We start from the raw sequence: 15,669 nt of genomic DNA on the forward strand, positions 1-15,669 counted from the left end.
TTCAAGAAAGATAAATTCAAGGTTATACTTTATACTTTAGTTCTTATGGACTTGTTTTAATTTTCTTCAGCTTTACCTTGAACTTACACATGAGCAATTGATGGTCTGTTCCACAGTCAGCCCCTGGCTGTGTTCTGACTGATGACCTGGAGCTTCTCCACCCTCTTTCCACGGTTGTAGTTGACTTGATTCCTGGGTATCCCATCTGGCGGGGTTCATGTGTATAGCTGCCATTTATGTTGTTGGAAAAAAAGGTATTTCCAATGAATAGGTCATTGGTATTACAAAATTCTGTCATGGGATCACCAGCATCTTTATTTGTCTTTATTACTGGGTTTTTGGATGCTTCAGTAACTTCACACTAGTTTGGGAGAAAAAGTGTTCAGGGAATCCTGAGCCCCCTACTTGCTGGGTCATTGACCTGAGGGGTAAGGCTGGAGCCCAGAGTGGCAGAGGTGGTACTTTCTTGGGGGAGGTGTGGACAATGACTCATAGAGGTGGGGGCACTGTAGAGTTTTGTCCCACCTGAAGTTCTCCATTTCTAGATGTAAGTGGAAATTCCTGTGAGATTTTTTTGCAGCAAAAGAGATGCTCTCATGCAGACTGAGAATCTCTAACTTCTTACCTATTCTCCTCTCTTGCCCTAGTGCCTCTGGCCTCAGTGTCTTTGATCTCTATCGTGTCCACCTGTCTTAGGCTGGGTTATCTAGAGAAACAAAATGAGTAAAGCACATAAATATATATAAATATATATACATATAAATATATATATATATATATATATATATACAGAGAGGGAGACAAAAAGAAAGATTTATATCAAGGAAATGACTCACATGGTTGTAGAGGCTGGAATGTCCCAAGCACATGGGGTCAAAAAAGGGCTTTTCCTGATTCACGTAGCCACAGAGGTTGTCAAACCCGAGGTTGGCAGTCTGGAGAGCAAGGCTGTTGCTCAGAGGCTGTGAAGATCGACGAATCCCAAGAGCAGCAGGCAAAATCACAGGTAAGCTGCTAGTTCAAGTCCCAAGAACTCGAGGTCAAAAGAACAAGAGCCTGATGCAGGATCCAGAGCGAGCAAGAGCCAACCCACCGTCCATGCCCGACACCTCTCAGCCTGCCTGGAGCTCCTCACATGCTGGATACAGGCCGCATGTCCAAGAAAACGCCCGTTCAGCTCATTGGCTACTCACAGCAGATCATAACATGGGGGTGATCATGTATCACATCTCAACAGGAAAGTGATCAGAACATTATGTGACCACCAAAACACTCAGGATCATGACTCAGCCAAGCTGACACACAATTTTAACCATCACACAAACCAACTCTGTTGTATCCTTTATGTTCTCTTTCCACTCCTTAAGAACAGATTAAAAAAAACAGAAAGTCAAAATTTTATGGTGATTAGAAACTAGGATAAGGAAAAAGAACAAAATTAAAATGCCCCATAAAAATAATAAAATTAATTATTTTATCACACTAGGTGAAACCAAGGATTACAATGTGGTATCAATAATTTTGTCTCTATACTCCAGGTGGGCTCAGGTCTTTCAAATTGTCTGTAAGATGACATTTTTTGTTATACAATGTACTGTGATATAGGTCCCCAGGTTAGTAAGTATTGTCTCAGTATAATTATTAATAACCTCCCAGTAGCCCATCCCCTGTAAGAACCGTGGCTTATTTAGCAAATTCCTACTGGTGCTACAATTGTTTCTAGTTTTTCATTTGAGATAAAGCTGAAATGCTCCTCTTTTTACCTAATTTTTTTTTTTTTTTTATGCATGAGCTTTGAAGTCATAGATTTTTTTTCTCTTTCTAGTTGGACCATGTTCATCATTTAGAAACCCACTTCAAAGTCTTAAGTTTTCACCTCTAGAATTTCTTTCTTGCTTGCTGTATATGTCAACTTGGCATTTGATTCGTGCCATACAAGGTAAACTAGACAAGGGGAAGGCTGGCCTGTGCTCACAGGAATGTGTCCTGGGCAGATTTGGGGGAGTTTGTGATTACCCCACACTTGCTTAACCTGGGTTATCGAGACCCTAGATGCCCACTCTCAGGGTGATGTAGGGTCTACCTGGGATCAGGGTCACCTGCAGAGTCCCACTTAGGTGTAGTGCCTCCCAAGGTGCCGGCTCAGCACCAGACCATCACACCCCAGACCGCCAAGTATGAGCCCCATGGGGCTATGATTCAGCCAGACCCTGTGTCAGCCCGTGGGCAGGACAGGGTCAGTCAGAGGTCACGCTTCTAAAGGGAGGTTATGGCCCCCCACTCCTGGACAGGCTGTGTTTTGTCCTGTACCTCTTCAGGGCACCTCTTCCATGGCCTTGAGGACTCAGGAGCCAGGACCCCGGTCTCATGGGCCCAGGGGGCCCCTGGTGGGGACTCAGCCTGGGTGGAGGGCTCTGCAAAGTTGAAGCACTATGCCCTATGCACAGGTTGGGTCATCGGGCTGGAGTTCCCCCTCCGCCCACCCTGAGTCCAGATTGGAGTATGGCTGCAGACACTTTGTAGCAAGAACTAGGCCTGGGGCCACTAAGGTGACTCCTCCCTGGATGGGGCCGGAGCACATGCACAGCCCCGGGTGAAGACAGAGTGCGGGGGGAGGGGTGGCCTACACCTGCCAACCTGCACCACTGAGCATAGGCCCACTGGGCGCCTGCTTGGGGTGACTTGGCTTCCTGGACAGTGTTCTCCTAAAAGTAAGGGATCGCGGGACCTCAGGCGGGGGAACTCCCGTGGACTTGCAACCTGTTTTCAGGGTCACCTTCCCCTCTTCTTGGCCCATTAAAAAACAAACAAAAAACAAAGCCATTGCCTTCCAGTTGATTCCAACTTATAGTGAGCCAATAGGACAGACTAGAACTGCCCCATAGGGTTTCCAAGGAGCGCCTAGTGGATTTCAACTGCCGAAATTTTGGTTAGCAGCTGAACTCTTAATTACTGTGCCACCAGGGTTCTTCTTTGATTATATTTGCCCCCAAATGTACAGGCTTGAAAGACCCAGGCCAACTTCAAGCCAGGTGACCAGACGTGTCCAAGAGCTGGGGCGCAAGTGTGGCTTGAATTTGGCCTGCAGTTTCCACCCACCTGGGAAGGGGTCTCCATCACGTCTCGTTGTCAGGTTGGGGCTGCATATGTGCCTGAGCGGGTCCTCTCTCCTGGAGGACCCTGGGCCTGCTGAGCTGCGCGGGGATCCCACTCCTTGTGGAAAGCAGCTTCTCAGTATCTATTAACAATGTGGGTGCCTGGGTCCCACTACCTGCGAACCTCACTTCTAGAGTGTGTTCTATGGAAATAAGAGGACCTGTATGCGGAAAAGCAGGCAAAGATGTGGCTTGAAGTCTCTGGCGGACGCTATGGTCCCGGCATCCTGCAAAGCTGGGCAGGGCGGCTACAAGCCAGGAAATGTCTGTGTTGCTAGTCAGGCCTAAGCAGAGCATCTCTTGTTTGTTTTTAAAATGGGCACGTGTACCTATATTTACATTTGCACAAATTTCAATAATTCAGAAAGTCTGTGAGATGTACTGGATGGGATTTGGGGTGTGCAAGCAGAGTGTCAATGATGGCAAGCCCTGGTGGCCCCCGGATAACAGAGTGGGATTTTGTTTTTTTTTTTTTTTTGAGGGGTCAGTGCTTGGGCTCTGGGGCCAGCCTGTTGGGGTTATCTTCCAGTGAATCTTGGAAGTAAGCCCTGTAAAGAGGGAGGGGGCTCTTAGTGAACCCAAGGGTGCCGTCCTGACAGGGCATCTCTCCTCCCTGTGGAGGACAGATTTCATTTCTTGTGAAGTTGCTGGGTTAGGGCAATATTTACTTCTTTGTGTTTTTCACTTTTCAAATAAGAATTGTTTTCAAAAAGAAGCAGTTAATACCAGAGGGGGCTAGTCCTACTGCTTTAGTTGGTGTCCTGGAGGATTTTACCTTAAGAATCCCTAAGAAATGCTCAGTTTGTCATGCATACACTCATACAATTTATTGCAAGGTAGTCAGGGCAAGGCATGCAAGACCTCAAGACATTCATTTGGCATTGGAGAGCCAGAATTGACAGCTTACAAAGTTAGATTAAATGTTAAAGTGGTCTCTGGAGGAGACCTGACCAGCCCTCCAACTCAGAGGAGGTCCCTTGTAACTAGGGTCTGAGGTCAGTTGTGGTGAGCAGTGTCTCAGCAGACTTCTCAGTCCTCAGACAGCGAGTCAGAGAGAACTTTTGCTTCTGTCTTTGCTGAATATGAGCAGAAATCCATGGGTTTATATACCCTGTGTGCTGTCATGTTCAACTATAATTGGTATGTTTTATTGTCAGTTAAGGGCGGTATAGTATGACATATGAATATTTTGCTAATTTAAACACCCAGAAATTTATAGATATTTGAATTATTGCCAATTGAATGACATATTTATGTTCTTCTTTACTACATAAAGTTTCAAGGCCAAGTTGATTACTTAAAAATTATGATAATTGTTTAATGACATATTTATGTTTTCTTAATTTATAGAGATTTTATTAATGTTATGTTCCATTATCACAGAGTGCAGGTGCAAAGCCCAATTTAAGGAAGTTATTTACAACCTATTTCACATATTTCTACTATATTTTCAATGTTAGAGCAACTTTTTAAGGACTTACAATTAGTGGTTAAGGAAGATTATAGAAATATATGTTATTATTTCTAAGTTCAGAAATTCTCTATTTCTAACACCATATTATAAATGACTTCTACATACAGTGTAACAGCTCTCATGGTAGTGACTTACACATATGTGTTTTAAGAATATTAGAGAGTCAGATATAATTTGGGAGCGTGCAGAAAGAATACATAAGGGTTGTCCAGGCCCCAGGCTACTGCCCTGGGTCAGCCCAGTGCCAAAGGGGTGCAGGAGGTCCTGGTGTCACCTGGCAAAGGCTGGGGAGACCCCAGAGACGTGGCACAGCCCCCACCCCTGCACGAAGAGCCAGAGTTCTGTCGGACGTGGCCATCAGCAGAAACCATAGTAGGAGTGAGAAGCCAGGGGAGGGGTGAACAACAGGCCTTATGGTCTGGGCTCCAGAGGACATGTCCCCTGGGAATGACTGGTGTCCGAAAAGTGAGGGGCACTATTGCGGAGACAGCTGTGAGCACAGTGCCTGGCGCACACGGAGTTCGGGAAGGCTTTTCGGGGATTGAAAGGAAATTTTAGTGGCTTCTGACACACCCTTCTCTCTAAGGTGGGTTCTCATGTTCCTCCAAGTGTCTAGGCACAAGGTGACAATGGGGCCACCTGGCTGGTTTGAGGACTGTGCCGAGAGTGTGTGGTCAGCACTGTCCCCACTGTCCCATGTTGCAGCGTGGGCCAGCGCGGGATGCAGAGCTTCCTGAAGCTGCTGAAGGAGAGCTGGGCACCTGCCCACGCCGGCAGAGCTGGTGGACCTTGTAGGAAGGCTGTGCCAGGACCTCCGGGATGACCTCACCCAGGTGGAGCCCTTAGTTGGGGCCTTGCTGGGGAGCCCGCTCCACCTGTACCTGCTGTTCAGGGAGGACATGGTCCTGGTCTGTGTGCTTGTCCTGGCCCAGAAGGAGCAGGACTAGGCAGCCTGCAGGCTCCTGGATTTAGGGCAGACCTGCGGGGTGGGGGTCCAGAGCAGGGGAGCCCAAAAGTCAGCCAGAGTCCGGAGCCCAAAGGGAAAACCTTCTCTTCCCCACCTCCATTCACTCAGTTCTGGTTAGCCTGGTGATCTGATGTAAAAGCATTCATTTATCACGTATTTCCTGAGCGGCAGCCCTGTGCCAGGCACTCAGACAGTTAATGAAAAGAGTGAGAGAGTCAAAACGAACAATGTCACATTTTAAGTGTTAACACTCTAGTCAGTGGGACAAATGGGGAATAAGTTCCAGGACTTTGATCCCTTATCCAAAACTCTAAAAGCCAGGAGTGTCTTTGAAACTCATCTGGTGGCACATTCAGCCTAAACTTACCTGGCAGCAAACCCTGACCTGTGTTGGTGCAAAGCTGTTTATGGTCTTTACTTATCCACGAACTGTACTGTTTTACGTTTTGCTTCATAAATAAGAGTACGTCCGATTATAGGATGTGGGCCAGATCATGCTGCGGCGGTGCATGAAACATATCTCCCATCACTTCCCCAAATCTGAAAAACCTTCCATTCCAAAATCCATCTGGCCCAAAGAGTTTTGAATAAGGGATTGTGGGTTTATTTCCCACCCCTCCCACAGTAGTTAAGAGCTACGGCAGTCAAGTCCACCAGCCATTCCTTGGAAACCCAATTGGGGCAGTTCTACTGTGCCCCACAGGGTCACTATCAGTCAGAGTTGACGCAGTGGCAGTGGGTTTGCTTCAGTTTGTTTTTCACCTCATAATATAACCATGCATAACTCATGTTGAGTCTGCCTTTAGGAATGCCTCAGTTCCATCCTGTTCTTTCTGTGCAGTGTCCTGCTGCCTGCTCCCCTACACTCTCTTCAGTCCCCTTCAGTCTGTTCTTCAGGCAGCAGCCGGGGTTTTTTTATAACTACAGATGGGACCGTGGCACGTGCCCGCTGCATGGCTCTGGCACCTGTGGCCACCCTGCTTGCCATCCAGTCCCATCTCCCCTCATTTCCTCTGCAGAGGCTGTGCTGGGTTAACTCTATATCCTGGACATATTTCCATGTCACAATATAGAGAATTTTTAATCCTTGAACAGAAGATCATGGCTTGGGTGTGCACTGATCAATTGCTATATCAGTATCCTAAACCCCGTACTGTTCTGAGATGCTTCATGCAGTGGTCTTTGGTTGAGTCTGCAGAAAATACTCCAAGTCCCTTCTGGCAGCCCAGAACAGCAACACCCAGCAAGAAATGTCCAAGGGGTAGGTCATTGTTAACATTATTATTATTAGTTTTGGTAGTGGTGGTGGTCATGTCATTGAATAAAGGTCTCAATTCACAAAGAACTGGAGATGATGACGGGGTCCCATTCACAAATAGACACACCCAGAGCCCAGGACCCTTCCTGCATTCCCACTGGGTTTCTACTCCTTGGATGAGGATCTAAAAATTTTCCAAGTCCCCGTGTGGAGTCTGAACTGGTCTTCATTGATGTGACAGTCTTGGGAAGGGTGTCCATGGCCTTCCAGAGCTGTCAGATATGTTTTCTAAGTTCACATGGGGGCCTGGCAATCACCTGATCCTCTGGAAACATTTCTTACTGCACTGAGGTGCCAGGAACCACTTGGACCAGCAGAACAATGGGTCAGGGAATAAGATAGAATTGATGGTCTCATAACATGTTTACCAAATTGGACAAGCCTCAATAAGGCCAGGTATTCAAAGAGGAAATAAAGAAATTGTCCTTTTTTCTTTAAGTACAATTCATGAAGGGGAGAAAATTCACAACTCAACCAAGTAAGCAGCTCAACTAGCCAAATTACGCACAGACATAGCATCAGAGGAATTAAGAAGATTAGAGAAGAGTATAATGACAAATTTAATACGCTGCAACAATCCATAGACAAACAGCAAACAGAAATTCAGAAGACTAACTATAAAATTTCAGAATTAGACAACTCAATAGTCAGAGGAGTAGAATTGAGGCAATGGAAGTCAGAATTAGTGAGATTGAAGATAAAGCACTTGACACAAGCATATTTGAGGAAAAATCAGAAACAAGAATTTAAAAGAATGAAGAAACCCTAAGAATTATGTGGGACTCTTTCAAGAGGAATAACCTACAAGTGACTGGAGTGCTAGAACAGGGGAGGGATAACAGAAAATACAGAGAGAATTGTTGAAGATTTGTTGGCAGAAAACTTCCCTGGTATCATGAAAAGTGAGAAGGTATCTATCTAAGATGCTCATGGAACACCACCCAGGGTACATCCCAAAAGGAAGTCACCAAAACATAATCAAACTTGGCAAAACCAAAGATAAAGACAGAATTTTATGAGTGGCTCAGGATAAACAAAAAGTAACCTACAAATGAGAGTCCATAAGACTAAGCTCAGACTACTCAGCAGAAACGGTGCAGGCAAGAAGGCAATGGGATAACATATATAAAGCCTTGAAGGAGAAAAATTGCCAACCCAGAATTATATATCCAGTAAAACTTTCTCTTAAATATGAGGGCAAAATTAGGACATTTTCGGATAAACAAAAGTTTAAGGAATTTGCAAAATCCAAACCAAAATTACAAGAAATATCAGAGAGAATCCTCCAGTTAGAAAATCGATAACATTGATAACAACCCAAGACCATAACACAGGACAGAATAACCAGATATTAAACAAGATAGGGAAATCACAGAAATGAATCAAAGCTAAACCCTCAAAACAGGAAGAGAGAGAGATCATTACGTAAAAGACAGCAACATTAAATTTGAAAAAAGGGGCTAAAAAATTGTACTCACAGATCTTTCATATGGAGAGGAAGTCAAGGAAAGATAAAGAAATAAAAGACTGGTTAAACTTAGAAAAGTAGGGGTAAATATTAAGGTAACCACAAAGGAAATGAACAATCCTACATATCATAATAAAAAACAAAAGAAACATAAGGACTCAGCAGATACAAAAGCAACAGCAATGAAAGAGAGGAAATACATATATATAAAGAAAAACAACTCAGCACAGAAAATTAACTGGAAAAAAAGAAACTGTTAACACACACACAAAAAAGACATCAAAATGACAGCACTGAATTCAGACCTATCAATAATTACACAGAGTTTAAATGGACTAAATGCACCAAAAAGAGACAGAGAGGGGCAGAAAAGATAAAAAAAAAAAAAATCTGTCTACATGCTGCCTACAAGAGATACACCTTAGACTTAAAGAAACAAACTAAAATTCAAAGAATGGAAAAAAATATATCAAGAAAACAACAATAAAAAAAGAGCAGGGATGGCAATATTAATTTCTGACAAAAAATACTTTAAAATCCACCACAAAGGATAAGGATGGACACTATATAATGATTAAAGAGTCAATATACCAGGAGGATATAAACATAATAAACATTCATGCACCCAATGACAGGGCTCCAAAATACGTGAAATAAACTCTAACAGCATTGAAAATTGAGATAGGCAGCTCCACAATAATAGTAGGATACTTCAACACACCACTTTCGGTGAAGAACAGAACATCCAGAAAGAAACTCGATAAAGAAGATCTAAATGCCACAATCAGCCAACTTGACCTCATAGACATATAGAGAACACTCCAGCCAACAGGAGCCAGGTATACCTTCTTTTCCAATTCACATGAAACATTCTCCAGAACAGATCACAGATTAGGTCATAAAGCAAGCCTTAACAGAATCCAATTATCAAAATTTACAAAGCATCCTTTCTGACCGTAGCCATATATGTAGGAATCAATAACAGAAAAAGCAAGGAAAAAGACATCAAACACATGGAAACTGAACAACACCTTGCTCAGAAACAACTGGGTTACAGAAGAAATTAGGATGGAATACAGATATTCATAGAATCAAATAAGAATGAAAACACTTCATACCAGAAACTTTGGGATACAGCAAAAGCAGTGCTCAGAGGTCAGTTTATAGCAATAAACACACACATCCAATAAGAAGAAAGGGTGCAAATCAAAGAATTACCCCTACAGCTGGAAAAAGAGAGCAGCAAAAGAACCCCTTGGGCACCAGAAGAAAGCAAATAAAATTAGAGCAGAATTAAATGAAGCAGAGAACAGAAAAACACTGAAGGAATTAACAAGACCAAAAGCTGCTTTTTGAAAAGATCAACAAAATCAATAAACCATTGTCCAAAGTGACAAAAAAAAACAGGAGAGAAAGCAAATAACCTGAATAAGAAATGAGATGGGCAATATCACAACAGAACCAACTGAAATGGAAAGAATCAAACAGATTACTATGAAAAATGGTACTCTAACAAATTTGAAAACCTAGAGGAAATGGAAAAATTTCTAGAAACACACCACCTACCGAAACTAACACAGAGATACCCAAAAAAAAAAACCCAAACACACTGCCGCCGAGTCAATACCGACTCATAGCGACCATATAGGATAGAGTAGAAGTGTCCCATAGAGGTTCCAAGGAGTGCCTGGCAGATTCCAACTGTTGATGTCTTGGTTAGCAGCTGTAGAAGTTAACCACTATGCCACCAGGGTTTCGCAAACAGAGATATGCCAACTAAATAAACTTATAACAAGAGATTGAAAAGCCAAAAAAAAAAAAAAAACCTCCCACCCCCCCCCCCCGGGAAAAAAAAAAAAGCCCTGGCCCTGATGGCTTCACTGGAGAATCCTACCAAACTTTCAGAGAAGATGACGCCACTACTACTAAAGGTATTTCAAAGCATAGAAAAGAATGGAATACTCCCAAAGTCATTTTATGAAGGCAGCATATCCCTCATAGCAAAACCAGGATAAGATACCACAAGAAAAGAATATTACAGACCAATATCCCTCAAGAACTTAGATGTAAAAATCCTCAACAAAATTCTAGCCAATAGAATTCAACAACATATAAAAAAAAAATAATTCACCATGACCAAGTGGGATTCGTAACAGGTATGCAGGGATGGTTTAAAATTAGAAAATCAATATAATCCCTCACATGAATAAAGCAAAAGGCAAGAACTACATGACATTATCAATCGATGCAGAAAAGGCACTTGACAAAGTCTAACATTCATTCATGATTAAAAACTCTCAGCAAAATAGGAACAAAAGGGAAATTCCTCAACATAATAAAGGGCATTTATACAAAGCCAACAGCAATATCATCCTAAATGGAGAGAGTCTGAAAGCATTCCTTTTAAGAATTCCCCCTGAGAACCGGAAGCAGACAAGGATGCCATTTATCATCACTCATTCAACGTTGTGCTTGAGGTCCTAGCCAGAGAAATGAGGTTAGAAAAAGAAATAAAGGGCATCTAAATTGGTAAGGAAGAACTAAAAGCATCTGTATTTGCATATGGTACGGTCTTATACACGGAAAACCCTTAAAGAATACACAAGAAAACTACTGGAACTAATAGAAGAGTTCAGCAAAGTATCAAGACACAAGAAAAACATACAAAATTCAGTTGGAAACTCCAAGAAAGAGAACATCGAACAGGAAATCACCAAACCAATACCATTTACAATAGCCCCCAAGAACATAAAATATTTAGGAATAAATCTAACCAGCAATTATCAATGATTTTCTCAGTGTAGTTTCCATTGAATATTAACTTTCCCTGTAAACATTGGCATAGCTCTCATTTTTCTATCCCCCTAGGCTTTCGATCTATTCACCATCACACCCTTTCAGCAATAGAGGATGTCATCCAGTACCCTGCTGAATTTATCGTAACAGTCATACAAAACTCATGGAAACACTGTTCTTTGGATAACAGCTTTTTAATAAAACAGAAAAGTATATAAACAGAGAAAAACATAAATGAAGAAATATATAAGGTGAGGCTTGAGAGGCATCCCAGTGCAAAGTGCAGGCATCCTCCTGAACACAGATGTTCACTCTCGCCAGCAGTTTTCTGACAGGACACAACTCGGTGAATTTTGGGAACATCAAGAACAGGATACAACTCAGGATCAATATCAGGATCAATGCCAGAATAAGTCTTTGAGCATAACTACTCTGCAAGGGAAGCACAGTCCCCTGAGCTTGGGGAGTGGCCCAGTGCTCTTGGGGTGTGGCCTAGTTTTTACACCACAGCCCTCGCTCCAGGTGTGGCCTTCTGGTCCAAGTGCAGCAGCCCTCTGCTCTTGGGGCCTGGCCTTCTGCTCTCATGGCATAGTCCCAGCTCTCTGAGCACAGTCCCCTGTTCTTGAGGCATGACTCCTGTTCTTGGGTCACAGTTCTCTGCTCTAGGGGCATGGCTCCAGCTCTCGGGGAGGCTCACTGCCCACTTCTGTTGCTGTAGTAACCTCTGCTGCCTCTGTTGCAGCTGCTGCAGCTGTTTTAAACCCACTCATTGTTTCTTCTACTTCTGGCACCACTGCAACCACCACCGCCATCACAGCCCCAAGCATGTCACAGCTAATCTCTGCTCCTTCCCTGTCACTGACTTGTCCAGGTCTCAACCTGTAGCATCAGGACAGCTCTGCTCTACAAGAGATCTGTTTCTCTGACAGCTCTTCTCTAAAGCTCAAAATTCAACAATAAGGAAAAAAAATTACAAAATGGGCAAAAGATCTGAACAAACACCTCATGAAAGTAGATATACAAATGACAAATGAGCATCTAAAAAGATTCTCAACATCACACATCTTTAGTGAATTACAAATTTAAAAAGGAGTAAGATACCACTACGCAGTTATTAGAATAACTAGAATCTAAAACACTGACAACATCAAATGCTGGTGAGGATATGGAGCAACAGGAACTCTCATTCACTGCTGGTGGGAATGGCAAAACTGCATAGCTGCTTTGGAAGACCCTCTGGCGGTTTCTTACAAAGCTACACATCAGCTAACCATATTACGCAGAAATCCTGTTCCTTGGTAAACCAAAAACCAAACCAAACCCGTGGCCATCAAGTCAATTCTGACCCATAGTGACCTTATAGGACAGAGCAGAACTGCTCTATAGGGTTTCTAAGGAGTGGCTGGTGGATTAGAATTGCCAACTTTTTGATTAGCAGCCTGAGTTCTAAACCACTGTACCACCAGTGTTCCTATGAACTAATACAAATAAGTTGAAAACATCCTACCATATAAAAAACCTGCATGAATATTTATGGCAGCTATATATTCACATTTGCCAAAAATTGGAAGTAGCCATTACATCCTTCCCCAGATGAATGGATGAACAAACTGTGGAACGTCTATACAAAAAAAAAATTATTCAACAATAAAAAGAACTGAGCTGTCAAGCCACATCACGACCTGAATGAATCTTAAATGCATATTGTGAAGTGAATGAAGGCACTATGGAAAACACAAAACTAAAGACACAATAAAAAGATCAGTCTGTCAAGGGGCCCAGCCCTACCCCCCCGAACCCATCCCAAGAGGGAGTCTAGCTGGTTCGCGCGGGCGGCATAGCGGCGCAGCCGGTGGGAGAAACACCCGGGAGGCAGTGACAGATCTTGGAGCGGGGACAGCAGCTTCCCAGCCGGGGAGCCGTCCCGCCAGGAGTTTGGCAGGGGGTGGGCAAGGCGCGAGCATGGGGATCACCTATATTTCCCTAAAACGACCCCGGGGGGGGCGCCCAGACGTTCATGAGGGCCACTTTCACCCAGTTCGCGCGAGCGGTGCGGCACATCAGAGGGAGAAATCCCCGGGAGGAAGTGACTGGTCTTGGAGCGGGGAGAGCTGCGTCCCAGCCGGGGAGCCCTCCCACTGGGATCTTGGTGAGAGCGGGCGGGGTGTGAGCGCATTCCCCTGAATAGACCCCGGGGGCGGGTCCAGCTGTCCGTGAGGGCCACGCCCACCCCGTTCGCGCGAGTGGTGTGGTGCACCAGAGGGAGAAATCCCCGGGAGGAAGTGACAGATCTTGGAGCGGGGAGAGTAGCGTCCCAGCCAGGGAGCCGTCCTGCCGGGATTCTGGCGGACGGGGGCGGAGCGTGAAAGCGGGGATCAGCTCTATATTCCGTGGTGCTACACTCCTAGCTCTCTGATCCCTCCCCCACCCTCCCCAGGCGGCTCCATTAACATCCGAATACCCTGAGCCAGAAGGAGAATTCAGATAGGGATCTGACTGCATTTTTTTTTAGCTGATTACCTGGAAAATCTAGTTTCCCAGTGATGGCTCGGAGACAACAATCCATATAAAACCACATAAAGAAACAGACCATGACAGCTTCTCCAACCCCCCAAACAAAAGAATCAAAATCTTTCCCAAATGAAGATACAATCCTGGAATTATCAGATACAGAATATAAAAAACTAATTTACAGAATGCTTAAAGATATCACAAATGAAAATAGGTTAACTGCAGAAAAAGCCAAGGAACACACTGATAAAACTGTTGAAGAACTCAAAAAGGTTATTCAAGAACATAGTGGAAAAATTAATAAGTTGCAAGAATCCATAGAGAGACAGCATGTAGAAATCCAAAAGATTAACAATAAAATTACAGAATTAGACAACGCAATAGAAAGTCAGAGGAGCAGACTCGAACAACTAGAATGTAGACTGGGACTTCTGGAGGACCAGGGAATCAACTCCAACATAGCTGAAAAAAAATCAGATAAAAGAATTAAAAAAAATGAAGAAACCCTAAGAATCATGTGGGACTCTATCAAGAAGGATAACTTGCGAATGATTGGAGTCCCAGAACAGGGAGGGGGGACAGAAAACACAGAGAAAATAGTTGAAGAACTCCAGACACAAAACTTCCCTGACATCATGAAAGACAAAAGGATATCTATCCAAGATGTTCATCGAACCCCATTTAAGATTGACCCAAAAAGAAAAACACCAAGACATATTATCATCAAACTTGCCAAAACCAAAGACAAACAGAAAATTTTAAAAGCAGCCAGGGAGAAAAGAAAGGTTTCCTTCAAGGGAGAATCAATAAGAATAAGTTCAGACTACTCAGCAGAAACCATGCAAGCAAGAAGGGAATGGGACAACGTATATAGAGCACTGAAGGAGAAAAACTGCCAATCAAGGATCATATATCCAGCAAAACTCTCTCTGAAATATGAAGGAGAAATTAAGATATTTACAGATAAACACAAGTTTAGAGAATTTGCAAAAACTAAACCAAGACTGCAAGAAATGCTTAAGGAGATTGTTTGGCCTGATGACCAATAATATCAAGTACCAGCACAATACAAGGTCACAAAACAGAACGTCCCGATATCAACACAACTCAAATAGGGAAAGCACAAAAACAAACAAAGTAAGATTAATTCTAAAAAATAAATAAATAAATAAACAAAATAATACACATAACAGGAAATCATGGAAATCAATAGATAAACGATCACAATAATCAAAAAGAGGGACTAAATACAGGAGGCATTGAACTGCCAGATGGAGAGTGATACAAGGCGATATAGAACGATACAAGTTAGGTTTTTACTTAGAAAAATAGGGGTAAATAATAAGGTAACCACAAAAAGGAATATCAATTCCATAACTCAAGAAAAACATAACGACTCAACAAACATAAAGTTAAACAGTATGAAAATGAGGATCACACAATCTACTAAGAAAAACGTCTCAGCACAAAAAAGTATGTGGAAAAATGAAAAGGCCAACAACACACACGAAAAGGCATCAAAATGACAGCACTAAAAACTTATTTATCTATAATTACGCTGAATGTAAATGGACTAAATGCACCAATAAAGAGACAGAGCGTCACGGACTGGATAAAGAAACACGATCCATCTATATGCTGCCTACAAGAGACACACCTTAGACTTAGAGACACAAACAAACTAAAACTCAAAGGATGGAAAAAATATATTAAGCAAATAATAAGCAAAAAAGAATAGGAGTAGCAATATTAATTTCTGACAAAATAGACTTTAGACTTAAATCTGCCACAAAGGATAAAGAAGGACACTATATACTGATAAAAGGGACAATTGATCAGGAAGATATAACCATATTAAATATTTATGCACCCAATGACAGGGCTGCAAGATACATAAATCAAATTTTAACAGAACTGAAAAACGAGATAGACACCTCCACATTTATAGTAGGGGGCTTCAACACACCACTTTCGGAGAAG

General features: G+C 42.9%; 1 protein-coding gene across 1 annotated transcript in view; it reads left to right on the plus strand.

Annotated features, from left to right (window-relative positions):
- The first annotated feature begins 5,350 nt into the window (after nt 1-5,350).
- LOC126082523 (anomalous homeobox protein-like) overlaps nt 5,351-15,669 on the plus strand; it is a 261,904-nt gene continuing 251,585 nt past the window's right edge. The window contains 2 exon segments of the mRNA XM_049895023.1: nt 5,351-5,392; nt 5,394-5,615. Of these exon segments, the coding sequence (XP_049750980.1) occupies nt 5,351-5,392; nt 5,394-5,615 (264 nt within the window).

Source organism: Elephas maximus, chromosome 9 (assembly GCF_024166365.1).
Source record: "Elephas maximus indicus isolate mEleMax1 chromosome 9, mEleMax1 primary haplotype, whole genome shotgun sequence".
Classification (NCBI taxonomy): Eukaryota; Metazoa; Chordata; class Mammalia; order Proboscidea; family Elephantidae; genus Elephas; species Elephas maximus.